This window comes from Temnothorax nylanderi, unplaced genomic scaffold (genome assembly GCF_030848795.1).
Source record: "Temnothorax nylanderi isolate EJ_2023f unplaced genomic scaffold, tnyl_v1.0 TNYL_tig0044_pilon, whole genome shotgun sequence".
Taxonomy (NCBI): Eukaryota; Metazoa; Arthropoda; class Insecta; order Hymenoptera; family Formicidae; genus Temnothorax; species Temnothorax nylanderi.
Window position 1 is genome coordinate 452,320 of NW_027249106.1, and position 15,731 is coordinate 468,050.

A 15,731-nucleotide genomic window follows, 5' to 3' on the forward strand; every position below is an offset into this window, starting at 1 on the left:
TCCGATTTTAATGAAACTTGGCCGATTTGTAGAAAGGGAAATCAGCCCTCGAAATTCGGCCAAATTTTCGTTTTTGAACTATAACTTTTAAACTAAGCATAATAGCGAAATTTCGTAAATATACATAATTTCGAAAGCTATTTACTGGTATAAACATTAATTTTCAAAAAGACAAAAAAACCTATCTAATATTAACAAATTAATAAACAGCTATACGAGTCAGGCGCGGTACGTGGTGCGCAAGTAAAGAAATTAATAGTTACAGAAGTAACGAATTACAATGTATATAATATACATATACATATATTCCATCTAACATAAATTCTATCTAATATTTTGACCCCTTCTACAAATCCACCAAGTTTCATTAAAATCGGAGAGGGTTCATCTGGGAGGCTTTCCTTGTAAGTTATTAAAATTTTATTTAGCCATAAATATTAATTATAATTAATCATATTTTTTAATTAGTTTTAAATCAATTTTAATAAAATTTAAAGGTTAAAGAGAGACATATATAGGTATAGACTGCCAAAATGTGAAAAATACAATAAATACAATAAATGAGCCATTTTATGAAGTTCATTATTTTCGATAAGGAAAAAAAATGGTCTTTAAATTAGTGAAAGAAACCATGATGGTTAAGAGAACAGTTGATAAGTTTTAGAATTTCTTTGTTCATAATACATTTTCGTTGTGTGTTCGTTGACAGTTACAGGCCTGAGCACCGGACTTTCCATTTCTGAGGATTATGGCAACAAGTCTTCGGGCACGGTGTCTCATCAATCTTTACCAGCGTTTTCGCAACCTTTCGGCGCTCGGTCGAGTTTCCGCGGTTACAGTCCGCCATATTCGTCCTCTCAGCAGAATACCACGGGCACTGTCGCTGTCTCCGCCGTAGAAGCTACTTGGACGTATGCATCGCCAACCGATGCATTAACGACACAATATGGCACACCGTCTAGACGGCAAACTGTTAACCCGGCGACAGCACCGACGCAAATTAGCGCCGCGGCGAGTTTAACTGCAAGTAAGTAAAATATTTTTCTATAATTAACCAAATGGCACTTAATAATAATAGTGTTAGTTTTATTGTCGAATTGAATTAAGTATAATTAGAAATTAAAATTAAATTAGAAGAACTTTTTTAATGCTATCCTTGTGAACAAAAATAATACAAAAAAATAAATACGTCAAAATTGTTAAGGCATCTTTATTCTTCTCTAATGAAAATGCATGTTTATGAAAAAATAATCCAATTTATCATAATCTTAAAAGTTAAGTCTAAAAAGTTGATTTTTTGCAAATAAAATTTAAAAAATATGATTATGGTCGATCAAGATTCAGCATTAAAAGAGTTAATAAGAATTGATCAACAGCAGGCGAATCACATAATTTTATCGTATAAATATATGTATAATAAGTTGATAATTATAATAAGTTGATAATTTTATTCTTTTCGTTTTAATGCTATAACTGAAAGAAATCATGAGAGAGATCCTCATTAAATCCGTCTGACGATAATAAATTTGCTTGTACTCCTGAAATTTGTCATAGATCGATATTTGCAGTGATCGCCGTGTATTCTCACGACTTAGATTATCAAATCGCAGGGTTCGTGTCTCCGGTAATAAAGTTGCAAGAATTGGCCAGGATATCGTTGAGATAACGTGAACGTGTGTTGGCCATTTTATTTGATCCGTGGAATTCGACGAGAAACATTCTTCGTAACTTATTAATTATCACGATTTCTGTTGAACGTATTTTGTAATTTTTTCACGTGCAGCTTCAGTGCTTTGTAAGAATATATTTCAACATATATTTTTATTTTCTCTATTTTATAGCATATTATATAGTTTGATTGTTCCATAAAGCCATTCTCAGAAAAAATTTTAATTTCTTTAATTTTTTTCATATTTTGTTGGCAGTTTGTTAATTTTGTTTATAAAGTAAATATTTTTGAAAATGTTTGCTAATATTTATTATCGATTATTGTATTTGCAAAATTTATTTATTTCTATTTCTGTTTCTGGGCATAAATGGATAAATTTTGATTATGGATAATGTGATAGATACTGTAGGGGCTGGAGCTTCATTAATGCTAAACTACACAGTTTTTCTTCTTTGTTTTTCCAACTTCTCGACATATTCTTCAACTAATTCCCAAACTCACACGCAGCAGTTCGAAATACGAAACCGCAAAGTGCAGGGTAACATGGGGCATGGGGAGTTGGAAGTAACCGATCTGTAAGCAACCCTCACATTCGAGGAGGTCCTCGAGGAGCCAGAGACTCCTCTGGTCGTATGCGACGGCGCGTCTATCGTGCGTTCCTGAAGTGGGCGGTGTCCTTTGATGTGACGATTCTTCGTCACGCGCATCTGCGATTCCGTACAGGAATAAATGAGCGCCGGCGCTAAACGACACGAGGTGGTATCCCGCATTACATCGACGTGCATCGACGTGCAGCGATATGGATATCGTCAAGCGTGATCGGTGGGCGTGTTGCATGTAGACATACGTGCTCCTTCGAACTCATCTCGAATTCCGCGCTTGACGCACATGCGTCATTCAAATCCGCTCTTTCTGAGAGTTATGCGAGCAACTAAAAAAGAGGCATTTAATTTTTATATTATTATTATATTCTCATCCGTGGCTATATGTGTGTGAGGAATTATCTTCTCGTGGTAATATCACGATTTATTCGATATTATATTGAGAGAGAAAGACATTCTGCTTTTGCCGAATTCCACTTTGTTGGATTTTTTAACAATATGTACGATTCCGGGCGGCGAGATATTGCTTCTCAGCAAATGATGAATTGGCCGTAATTTAAGCTCTCGCGATGATCATATTACAATTGTCATAAATAACGAAGAAAAGGATTCGATGTTCCGTTAGTCGTGGAAAATTCGGCACGGAGGCGAGACTTAGCGACGGGTGGCACGGATAATCACATAGTTGTGACTAATACGTTCACGGTACTAAATTAGGGTTGTTCCAGCAGACCACTCGAATATCGTGTTTCAGTATCCTCTTACTTGACACAGCATCCCTGGGGGCAATATTTCTCGTGCGACTTTTTTAGCCTGCACGTAGCTATATATAATGTACGAGTGAATATTGGATGATCGATAGGATGTGATAGGTAGTGCGTATCTTACGAATTTCCATCGTTATCGGGAGAGACTAAAAATTTATCGTTCGTATGGGTCACTGGCTGCTGACCACTGACATGTCGACTTTGTAAACGAGAATCCGCGATATGAATTCGCGGTTTTGTTGTGCTTTGTTGGCCTGTCGGGAGCAGATTAACTAATAAATATCAATGAACTCTTTTCCAACCCGCAATCGGTCATACACATTTTACAATACCTTTTACGATCTCGCTAATTTAAGTTATATATTGCATAGAATCTAATGCATCTCCACTAGAGAGAGAGGAGAAATAATTATTTTATTATTATTATTATTATTATTATTATATTATTATTTCTTTATAATTAGTATATTTTCCTTGCTTCGCAATAATTTTGCAATTTGTGTATATTAATTCGTCGTTTTAATTTCATAAAAATACGAAATGTTTTATTTCGATTTTTTATTCCAAAAATTTAGTCATTATTTTTCGGAAGTTTTTTCGGGAGAATGTTACTAAGTATATTTTTTTCGAAATTGATGATTTAGTTGTGATCACATTCTCGTGATGTATTCTGTCGCTTCGTGGAAGCATTTCCGTCGCAATTCCGAGTTCTTTATTATCTGTGATTTCGGGCTTCGCGGTAGCCGTGAAAGAGCCGTTCTAATATATCTCTATGTCGTCGTCCGCGGTCGGTCCGCGACACCTGTTTCCGCGACGTCACGCGCCCGAGCCGGCGCGGGCGGCTATCGAAGGAGGCATTGATATGACCATGACCTAGGTTGCACGAACGCGTAGGCCTAATCTAGTGTCTACGCGCGATACAGAGGTATATTATGATAGGGCTGTATCTAGCAGACGCGCGGCGGCTTACGATAATTCCGTCGTATTTTCAGGTGTTTAACGCATCCAGGTATCTAATCGAATACCAGTCAGTAATGTCAGTGACGCGCAGTCATATCGTCCGACTTGGGAATACAAGTGACATATTCCCAAGTCGTACAAATTCTTCAGAATTTCAGAATAATTAAATCGTGTTGCAATTGTTCAGTGAAGGTTGTAGTTTTTCATTCAACCGATGTATTGTAAAATTATCCAAACTCACAAGTGTAAGTTGAACTGTAATGGGAGCGAATTCGAGAAGTGTATTGGATACACAGCTATTTTTGAGAATACGATTACACAAAATATCTATAGTAAATCATAGTACAAGCGTTGAGGAAGTTATTCTTGTAATCTGATGTTATAAGATCGCAATGTTCTTAAGTCGATTGGAAATTTATGGCAGTGTAATATCACGTTCGCGAGGCATGTCATGTAGAAGATAAGCTCGATAAGTTCGATTAAGACATAAAGCTTCTATTTTTAAATATATATACCTTCTCGGTGTCGTCTGCAATTAATTTTGGTTCTTATGCAAGCTCAAGTTCACACGATATCGCACGCAACTTGTTACTTGCAATGCGCTTCACCTTCTGCGCCCCCAACTTGCTCTCTTTCTCCATTTTCGGCAATAATTAAGACTCGTTCGACTGATATAACGCTCGACGAGACGACGAGTACATTGAACGTTAAACCAACGCGTCTCGATCATTTATTTTAGATACTAATAATGACGCCAAGATAAATGTGCCTCCTCAAGGTTCACGGAGGTCGACCGGACTTCTTTATCCGCCTGACATAAAAGTTCGTCATGCTGAGAAAAGCAATGAGTCAAAGTTGAAAATATCTTGTCGAATCTTAAATCATCTCCGTTAAAATATTTTTTTACCGCATGTGTCTTTATTAATTCTTTATGGATTTTTTTCTTTTACTGAAGATTTCAAAGAAACACTTCGGGAATTTTGAAAAGTTCTTATATACCTCTGTCGTGAAAAATGATTTGAATATTTGATACTTTTAATGCATCGTATGAATTAGTCGATTTTCCGATCTTTTTCTCTGCTTCTATTTTTTTCTCAGGCTCCAGTCAAATGCTTTGGTTTTGACTTTTAGATCGCCCTACTAGTATTTAATTATGTTATGTTATAACATAATTATCAGATACCGATACGTGTAACAAAAATTAAAATAATTATTACGTTTACCGAGAGAAAAAAATAGAAAGGAAAAGACGCATCTCTGAGGGATGTATCGACCGGAGAGGGAAAGTTTAGAGAGTTTAAGTGGTTCTTCAGGGACTAAAGCCTGTGGTTACACATGCCGCACCATCCGGATTTCGTTCTAGCAGACCGGCAACGAGAGAGAGACGCTCCTTTTAACATACCGCGACCTCGAGTGTTTCATCCGCGAGTCCATGCTGGCTGTGATTTAAGTTTAACCGTGCCAGACATCTATCCCCTCCTACCTACGGGAGAACTATTTCTCTCTCGGTGTACTTTCGTATACCGTCGTATACGTCTACATATAGTGTCTATACGTCGATGCAAGAGTACCGCAAGAGCCGTGCATCATCCTGAAAGACTGTGCACGTGGCCGTCCCTAAATTAATCCAGTTGATCTGAAAACTTGACTTTTAGACCAGTATACGCGTACAGATCGTATTTTTTTATTTATATTTACATTTGTGGCCGTTTTAGCCCATCTAAAATTGATGTAACGATGTCTCGCACTACTTTCCGCTAGTTTCTACTTAAACGAAATTATATGAATAATCAGAATAATATTGATCATTAAACATTAAACTTTGAAGAAATGAAAATTGGCGACAGAAAAAATTTTAAATTTTTAAGCGCGAACGGATCATGCAAGTACATATACGCTGCTGGTAATTGATTGAGCTTTCTGTATGAAATAATAAGTATCGCAAAGCCGAGGGCAGATTAGAGCGGTCAAAGGAAACAAAAGCACAGGTGAACAAGAATGTTAATGCGACGATAACATAGTTATTATCGCGCCGAGGTATAATCGTCTAACTGTGAAATTAAGTTCGCTGGAATACTACAAGAAATAATGTGCCACAATCTGATTTATTATTTAATCTGCGATATAAAAATATACGTTATGTGCTACTTTTATTACTTTTTTCTATAGCATTTAATACTTCCGTTATTTCTTTCTGTTTTTTTTTCTTACCATCGCGAGTTTTCTTTCTCGCGATGCATACTCGAGGATAGAATGTCACGAAGGTCGGAATGCAACGGCGTCGTTCGGGTGCGAAAGTGCAACATGAAGCCTTGTACGTACTTCTAACGTAGTGAGGACTCCGTACAGGATATCTAGCTACGTCAGCTACTTCTTGCTTACATAATATCCGATTGCTTCCCAGTCTGATTCCGCCCCTATCTCAAGAAGATTCTCGTGTCCTCTGACCTCTTCGTCCTCGTGTCGTTCGGTAACTCAATGCCTGCATTTTAATTCGCTGGCTCTTTCCCCTTCGTCCTTTCATATCTAATTACGGACGCTCCTCTACTTCGAAAATTGCGTGCCGCGTTATGGATACTATAAAACGATTCAAGCAATAGAATATCTCGATCTTAATTTTGATTTGATCCAGAAGACACGCGATACTACGAAGGAAAACAGTTGGTGATTGAATTTTCTACTTATATATTTTTACAGCATTTTAAATGATGTTTATATAATGCAATTATAATATACATATGCATGTACAACATTATATTTCGAATGCTGTTGCATAAAAAAAATAGCATCATCATTGAACTGTTTCATCCTTTTGGTACTCGCAATTTCTCGCAAACGATGATAATTCGACGATTAATAGTCCACTATTTGTGGGTCAAGGTGGCGTCATGAAGGCGCGAGAACGCAACTCGCCCGGCGCATATATACCTACGTATATGTATGTATGTATGTACATATGTCATATGTGATGTGCTCTAAGAGAGTTCGTAGGACTTGGACGGCATCAGCAGCTTCTTGCTTACCTACATACAATATCCGATTGCTTCCCAGTCGCATTTCTGCCGGATGTGCTGCTCGCGTACACCGACCTCTCTTCGTTCTCTCCTTCTCCGCTTTGCTTTTCTTCTTTTTTTTTTACCGAGTAACTCGAGATGAATTCTCTTATTTTTCTCCGTCGTCAAGTGACGCGTTCAGCCCTTACTAGGAAGAATAAGCGCGACTTTACGTAGATTCGCATTTTAATGAGTACCTATACTATTTAGTAATGATCTAAATAAATTTCTGGCATCTATATTCAAGAAAACTGTATCTCTCAATCTTTAATTGCATATCAATAACTTTCGCTTTAAATAATTCCAATTAATAATTTGGCTATATAGATACAATTCTCGTATAAGCAACGTATAAGCAACGCGGTTTTTAATGTAGCACATGCGCACGTGGCTACTGGGTTGGCTGGCGTTATTATCAGCAAACGCCGGAAACTCTGATAATACCATGTCCGTTTCGATCCTTCCCTCGTCGCTTTTACACTTCCTGCATCCTTCCTTTTCTTTCTCGTCAGTGCTCTTCGTTCCATTGTATTCCCCGTGATTTTCATATTCACTTTTAATATAATATGCAACAGGTTCCGATACAACCGATGAAATTATGAATAGTTATTAATACATCTTGTGAGATTTATAATGTTCACTGCACACATTAGGGCTTACAATAAAAATATTATTTATTTTCGAGTATAAATACCATGCACAAGAAATTGATTTTCTTGCAGTATTTCATCGCAACAGTTGACTCTAAGAGGCCAGATCATTAAGATCTTAATGGCTCAGTTTTAAATGCAAACTACCATTAAAAATAGTCATTTATTCATTAAACAATCAAATTTGTTCATTAAAAATTTTTTATGGAACTGTTGGAAAATTACAGAAATTAATTTAGAGATTCTTATTTTACTATTTTTTCATACTTTATTAATAATTTCTGGAATGGTGTTCTGGAATAGTTTACGTTCTACGATACGCTTCGTCGGAGAAACTATGCATATTCATAGTCACGTAATGGAAGTGGGGGAATGCTGCGAACTAACGAAACAATGTTTCCGAGTGGTCACGTAAAAAGAGGCCACTGCAGATATGGATACTCCCGGCAGAGACACGTGTGTAGTTCTGTGCTTTTTACCTAGTCGCGCAAAATGCATCGTTTCGTGCATCATTTTATACCGAAAGCATGCATGGATATTATGCACTTTTATGTTTTTGATAGGAAGAAAGAGATTCGTAGCGAGAAGCGAAGAAGAAAAAAAAAGAAACAGTCATTGTATTTTGCAAATTTAGTCTATATCGCGTTTGTGTGCCTGCTTTTTCGAAGAAAAAATACTTGTTTTACAAAAAATAAAAGTAGTAAATGTCTGGAAAGTAAATTAATATGATATTTTTCAGGAAAGAAAGACGTAATTAAAAGAGAATTATAACAGATATTTTCGCACATTTCTTATTTTTGTTTGTAAAGACAAGTATTTTTTTTTATTTAGTTGATCACATTCAGTTATAATCAGATTAATGCTATGTCTAATTAACTAACTCTCCTCATTATTAATATTATTTATACATATATAAGTTTAGTAATTATGTAGTTATGATACATAAGATGCAAGGCATGGAGTAACATCTGTAAATGCATAATTATATTTTAGCTACTTGGTGACGCGATAGCATATAATTATTATCAATATTATATAACTATAAAAATAAAAACGTTACAGATATTGCATTATACATTTCATTGATTATCTTATCTCCTCGAATGAATTGATATTATTAACAATCGACGATACACCATGCCTTTAAAATCACAAAACAACAGCACATTGACAGTCAACTATCTTTCAATCCAAATAGTTAAGTTATAAGTAATAATAGCTTAATTTAATAATAATTTAATTTAACAATAATAACTTAATAACTTAATTTTGCATTCAATTAAAAGAAAAAGGAAACAACGACATAAACGTTGTCACACATGTATGTGCATATTTGTTGCGTGCGATGCATCTGTTTGATCTTTCTGAGAAATCCAATATGAATGAAACACAGTGCACAACATCGAAGCGGAGTACTTTACGGAGGGTCGCGAGTGCGTGAACTGCGGCGCGATTTCCACACCTTTATGGCGTAGAGATGGTACCGGGCATTACCTCTGCAACGCATGCGGTCTCTACCATAAGATGAACGGAATGAATCGTCCATTAGTTAAACAGCCACGTCGCCTGGTAAGGAAGGCTTCACCGACGACTCCATCGCGACGCTAGTCGCGATCCGGGAACGGAACGGTTTGGCAAAGTCGTTTGCAATATTCGAAGGCTCTGTGTCAAGACCTGTCATACTTTTTGTTGTTTAACTTTCGTTGCTATTATCTGAAAAATTTTTGGAAAAAAAATTAGAGCAATTAAAAAAAGACATGGCTTTAGACATAAGCTTAGACGAATCTGATGCAAACAGTATTTTGCAAACCACGAATGGGTTCCACGAATCGAATTAGCCGCAACCGTACATTTGAAAGGAATAAGAGAGAAAGAGACAGAGACAGAGACAGAGAGAGAGAAACACGCACAGTAAGAAATCTTTTCTCGCTCGGTCTCGTTACTGTCCAGGAGCCTATGTGGAAATTCGCCCGTGACGTTCTGCCCTTTAGTAAGTCCAAGGGACGCTCAGCAATCGCATCCCTGTCTCCGATCGTAACAAAATGAATTCTCCTCGCACCTCGCGATGTCAAACTCGCCTTTTACTCGAGGTTCGATGCACTGTCGTGTATGTCTAGTACACGCAGAAAGAAAAAAACACCCTTAACGTATGGCCTCATGTCTGTTTCAGTGGCGGACCAGGGCAATTTCTACAAAGACTTCTGTGGGTATAGTGGCGCCCGTCGCGCCCTCGGGGAGGAGAAAACGAGCCGTCGTTTGGTAGGTGTCATCCTCCCAAATTAGCATTCTCTCTCTTTCTCTCTTTTTCTTTTTGTCTGTTTTTCCCATTCTTTCTAATGATATTGTAATAATAATTTTTATCCGATGTCTCTTTTTCTCTCCATCCTTTTATCATCACAGCTCCCTGTCTCATAGTTCATCACTCTTACCGTGTATTTCTTCAGCTCGTCATCATCATCATCGTTGATCCGTTACTGCGGCCGAATAACAGTAAAGTTTGTAATACACTGTTAAATATTAAAGGAATGAAATTTAAATCAATACCTTGAGTAAATGATATTTTGTTATTTTTAACTACCATGTGTGTCGAATTTATTATTTTAACACAAAACAGTATTGCTTTAACTTCATTGGTTCAATGTCAGTTAAATTAATGACATATATTGAATAGGAGCAGTGGCGACCTATAAGAATGGTTGAAAAGTAAGAGTATAATTTGACGCTACGAATTTAACAGTGTATTGATACTTTTAAAAATCATGTTATTTTAATCAAACATTGTGTAAATATAAATGTTATAGACAAATAAATGAATATATTTGACCAAAAATCATAGGTATGTTATCATAAATTAATATAATTATGTAATTAAATTAAATATATTGAAATATTAAAGTCTGTATAGTGCTAGAAAATTGCTTGCGGTCAAGGATCGACAATTTCCTTTTTGTCCCAACTCTCCCGTAATTTTTCTATCGCGTTAACATCACGCTTTCTTCGATCACTCATCATTATACTAAATTCTGTTAATTATCGAGACGAAGACAGTCGTCCTTGACCGTTTTCGTCGTCGGTGGCGCATTTCTAGTAGAAAATTCGAGTCGTAGCCCCGAGGTGCCACTATACCCATGGTACGAGCACTTTCCTTCCCGAAATCACGTGCAGCCTGTTGTAAAGTACGTCTTGTCTCGCAATCACGTGTCGCTTGCAATTTCCGATCACACGGAATGATTCTTTGTGTCTGTTGAGTTTTTCCAGGCTCGCGTGATCTTCGTGACCGAGGGTGGCTCGCTTTTCTGCTCCGCGGTCTCTGCGGTACCTTGCACAGAAAACTTTCTAATTATGGTAATTTGACCTAATCCTTTCCCGAGTTTGCATCGGAGCTCTTTAACGATCCGATAGGGAAAGCGATTGACCGTTCGATATCACGAGTTTTCTTTTAAATACTCAAATATACAAAATTACTTTCCAACAATACTCTCGTATTGTATATTAGCTTCTTCCGAAATTTAGCACAAGTTTCTCTCGTATTTTGTACATATTTTCAATATCATTCATAATGCTAAATTGATTCTTATGTTTCGTATTTATAATCCTGTAATATAATCATATATACCTTTTAAGAGCAATGCAATCCATCATTTAATGCCTTCATCAGACTCTCGGCTACGAAATCATTTTCAGATCTTTTTTGCCGAAGGCAGTAGCGTGTAATAACGATTTTATATCTCTTTAGTCTGCCACGAGACGCGTCGGTCTCTCTTGCAGCAACTGCGAAACCACGATGACGTCCCTATGGCGTCGTAACGCACACGGCGAACCAGTGTGCAATGCTTGCGGTCTTTATTATAAGCTGCATGGCGTCAACAGGCCATCGACTATGAAGAAAGATAGTATTCAAACGCGCAAGCGGAAGCCTAAGGGTGGAATGAAAAGCAGCGATACGCCTCTTTCGAGCAATGTCGCGCAATGCACGAACAATAATAACAACAATAACAATAACGTTAAACTTGAACCAGGTACATATACATCTCTATTAATTAAGTACTCCTATCATTAAAAAACTCGAATGTTATACAGTTTTTTACTTTTCGTGCCAATCGGACTTTCTTCCCCCGTAAACTCTCCTTTGCAACGTTTTTGCGAAACACTTATCCAGATAAAATACGCCCGCCTACTTTACCATATTGATTTTATGCATCAAACTTCAATTTATTTTGTACAAAAATTATTTTGCTGTTAACGTCATAGATACTTACGGCGATCTGAGGATGGCTCATACTGGCGTGTCGCAAGTAACATATCCGAGCAGTCTCTATGGTAGTCCCCAATCATCGAGCAGACTAGTGCCTTATCAGCCCGTGTATTACGATCTGATCGCTTCGCAGCAGCAGCAGCAGCAACAACACCAACTGCTGGAGACTCATTCGCCGAAGATCGAATGCCCGTCTCCACCTTGTACCACGCGCTCACCTGGAATGGTCTCGGCTGGTCAATCACCTGATCATCATCATCAATTAACTTCGCCACATATTGTCACTCTAGGTAGTCCGTCGACCAGTCCAGCCGGATCTAAAATTATGCTCGACAATGGTCACCTCGAGAGATCTACGGTTGTGTCGATATCATCCTAAACGCATCCTAAACGCATCCTAAACGCAGTCCAGAAAGATGCCGGATGTTAAGGCAGGCAACAAATAAAAAAAATAACTTAATAGCAAAGTAAATGCCTGTCAAGAAAAAAACCTGGGTTCGATTCCCACTTTTTACCTTCTAACCAGCGAGACAGACAATCTCGCTGATTTCTTACTTTCCTGCGCGCATTGTGATATGCAAAACTGAAAGTTATATATCTTTTACACATATTTTTGAAAATGTGTGAAAGCAGCGCTGTTATTGTAAATAAGAGTTTTAGGATATTTTAGGACTTTAGAATTTTTCAGAAAGTCGTAGCTTTTTTTTTGGAAGGGAAAATTTCCAAAGAAAAAATAGATTTTCTGCTTAAAAAGAAAATGAATTTCTTTATTTTATGATATTTTTATTCAACTTTTTTTCTTTCTTTTTTTTTTACCAAAGAAGACTTTATTAACGAATCTTGCGTCAACATTCAAGATAATACCAAATTACGAATGATATTGTTGTATCTGTATATATATGTATGATGTATGTATAAGGGAATCTTCTTATATAAGATTACATATAAAAAAAAGTGTCCTTATATTCCAGCATATAAAATTACATAAAAGCATAAGGATATTCTAATCGAGCGGATATGTAATGTCTTCGATATAGTATAAAATATATCGCGCGAGAGTGGTAAAAATGATAGGAATAATGTAACATAATACAATTAAATAGTAAACATATAGCAACAACGGTGTATATTATACGAGTAAACATATTTGACGGTTCTGCGAATAAATATATGCAACAATTATGACACATTTTCTTTTCTTTCATAATAAGTTGAGTCGAGTTTTGTTAGCAAGTTGCGTCAATATGTTTCGCATAATATATTTTTAGAATATTGTGTATTTCTAAATAAAACTGGGATATTCTAAATGAAGTCACGAAGCTTCGCGCGTTTTGATGATTTATCTAACTTAAATCTGAAGGTAAGTTTATTTAAAAAAACAAGACATTTTTTTCAAATTTATTGTTAGATTATTAGTAAAGTTACACAATTAAAAATTATAATGTAGTTTTTATTACTAGCAAGAAAGAGTACGATATTTTACGTAGGTATGTATTCTATAATAAATTGCAAAAGATAGATCCAATGTGCATTATTATTGCCTATATGCAATGGCATAATATAAAGCATGCGAGCTATGTTTTTTCTACAGAAATGTATTTCTTGTGTTATTTAAAAGTTAACGGACTTTTAGAATTATCGAAGTGGATTACTTAAAATACACATACAAGTGCACGTTTAACATGGGCCTTCTGTAACGTTCACAAAAACAACCGGTTGATGAGAGGCGAAGAGTCAGTGAACGACCGAAAGAAAGTTCATCCTTGTGTATTTTCGGTGATAATGCAATGTCTGCGTTAATCTTTGTAGCCACATATATCCACTTTTGCTTGCAATGGCGTAGATATCACGATCCACAAAAGCTTTAGAATAATCAGTTATTACTTAAATTATAAAATCGACGATTTATTTATTCTATAATTTTTTAAAATAAAATTTTTACTAATAAAATCTTGACTAATATTTATTTTGATCTCTAAGTTTTGAAAATGTTTTTAAATTTGCAAGACTTTATTAAATAAAAACGAAATAAATTTTACATTATATTACATTAAAATTTATGTTTAATGAAACTCTAAATATATATATAGATATATATAAAAATTATATTATTTTTTTTATAAATCCACTGAATTTTGTTAATTAAATTACTTTAAAATGTAACTGTTAACTTAAAACCATCTGTACGCATCATGAATCTCGATTACGCTATTGCATCTGGGACAATAATGCTTGTTGGATCGTTGTCTTATTAGAACGATGTCTCACCTGATCCTCTTATCAGCGGTACCCTAGTGTGTGCTCTGTAACCATGACTGCAACCCTCCGTCTTCAAGCTTCGTTCCCCTTCCTCCGACAAAATGATAAAGAATGATAGGTATGCGCCTGTACACGGTAAAGTACCGATCCCTTCGTCAAGGAGCTCCACGAAAATAACTTGGGATAAAAGTAATAAATTGTGAAAGAACCAAACATACACCGAAGATAAAATTTTTTTCATAACATCTCAAATATTTAAACTTTATTTGTCCTAGGATATTTTTCTGTAATATTTTTGTTCGAATATTAGCATTTTTCTTAAATTTGGTTCTTTCTCGTTGTATAATTGTTTCATAAAAAAATTCATAAGATTTCACCGTGATTTCATCTTTTTAGGTGGTCGTTACTTACATATGTTGAAGCAATCCACGTGGGATTTTATGAATCATCATAAATATGAAGTCCTAAAAAGAAAGATTTTTACTTAATTATATATATTTTTTACTTAAATAAAAAGATATTTGTAACCGATCTAGTAATCAAGAGTAGTGATAAAAAGAATGATATTATTAAAAAATTAACTGTTTAAAAAGAATATAAAAGAGTCATCAAGTGCACGTGCCAGTATGAAAAACTGATATATTGAACGTTTAAAAAATAAAACATTTATAAACAGTTTAAAAAATAAAACATTTTTAAACCCACCATGATAGAAGACATTTAAATATATATAACATTTAATTAAAATGAAAAAATATTTAATGCAAAAAACTTGGCGCTGCTAGATCTCGGAATATAATAAGACAATGAAAACAAATAATTTAGACCTGAATTACAGTTTTTCATACTGGCGCGTGCACTTGGCTTTATATATATATATATATATATATATTCTTTTTAAGAGGTAATTTTTTAATGATCTTTTTTACATCCGTATTTAAATCCAATGGAAAGTTTCGAAAATTATCAGATCTTTACACCAATTATCATTTCTACGAATAACTATTATTATAGGAATTACTATATTTTATTAATGTTTTTTAATATTAAACGCTTTTAATATTGCTTGTAAAAAAATAAGATTATCCCATTGGTAAATTAATTAGTAAATTGATTGTATATGTGTGTGCGTGTATTGGGGGAGGGGGGGGGGTGGTAAATAGATAATTACATAAAATTATCAATTTTTCTAATTTTTGGTATTCAGAGCAATTACTTATTTCGGACGTTTTTAAAAAAGATTTCTATTGTCATCATCGTTTCATTCGCAACTCACCACCACAGTTTTCTTAAGTTGCGATGCGACTGACGAAGAGCGAAACACCCAGGAGTATCGGTACCAATATGGCGTGCGCAGGCAGAAGAGATCCTGACGCAGTAACAGCACGGCGGCAGTTGGTTTCTAATCGTCGTCAGTTAATATTTGACGGCTCTCGGATAAAATCGAAGCTTCGATTTCACGCTACCAGGCGGCAGTTTCAACGACGACCACGACGACGAAGAGTAGCAGCAGGCC

The 15,731-nt window shown here is 35.6% G+C and overlaps 2 protein-coding genes across 4 annotated transcripts in view; one reads left to right on the forward strand and one right to left on the reverse strand.

The window, feature by feature from the left end:
• LOC139771767 (uncharacterized) overlaps positions 1-13,138 on the forward strand; it is a 56,647-nt gene extending 43,509 nt beyond the window's left edge. For 2 of the 3 annotated variants that reach the window (XM_071704791.1, XM_071704792.1), the window contains exons 6-9: positions 710-1,027; positions 9,095-9,270; positions 11,438-11,720; positions 11,953-13,138. In XM_071704791.1, the coding sequence (XP_071560892.1) occupies positions 710-1,027; positions 9,095-9,270; positions 11,438-11,720; positions 11,953-12,335 (1,160 nt within the window). In that variant the 3' untranslated portion in view covers positions 12,336-13,138. Of the gene's footprint in view, positions 1-709; positions 1,028-9,094; positions 9,271-9,871; positions 9,961-11,437; positions 11,721-11,952 lie in introns of all 3 variants that reach the window. The other variant, XM_071704793.1, reaches the window with a different exon arrangement.
• LOC139771776 (uncharacterized) lies at positions 10,497-15,641 on the reverse strand. Its single transcript, XM_071704811.1, has 5 exons — positions 15,492-15,641; positions 14,225-14,679; positions 11,961-13,780; positions 11,318-11,579; positions 10,497-11,020 (listed from the first exon to the last, which is right to left on the reverse strand). The coding sequence occupies exons 2-3, from the start codon at positions 14,454-14,456 to the stop codon at positions 13,605-13,607; spliced, it is 408 nt and encodes a 135-aa protein (XP_071560912.1). The 5' UTR covers positions 14,457-14,679; positions 15,492-15,641; the 3' UTR covers positions 10,497-11,020; positions 11,318-11,579; positions 11,961-13,604.
• Positions 15,642-15,731: the final 90 nt, after the last annotated feature.

Bases quoted from the DNA above. Each gene is read 5' to 3' on its own strand.
- LOC139771776 (XM_071704811.1), bottom strand. From the start codon at position 14,456: ATGAAAAAAATTTTATCTTCGGTGTATGTTTGGTTCTTTCACAATTTA. The intron at 13,781-14,224 runs GTGAGACATCGT...ATTGCAAGCAAA, and splicing joins ACCGCTGATAAGAGGATCAG to AGTGGATATATGTGGCTACA.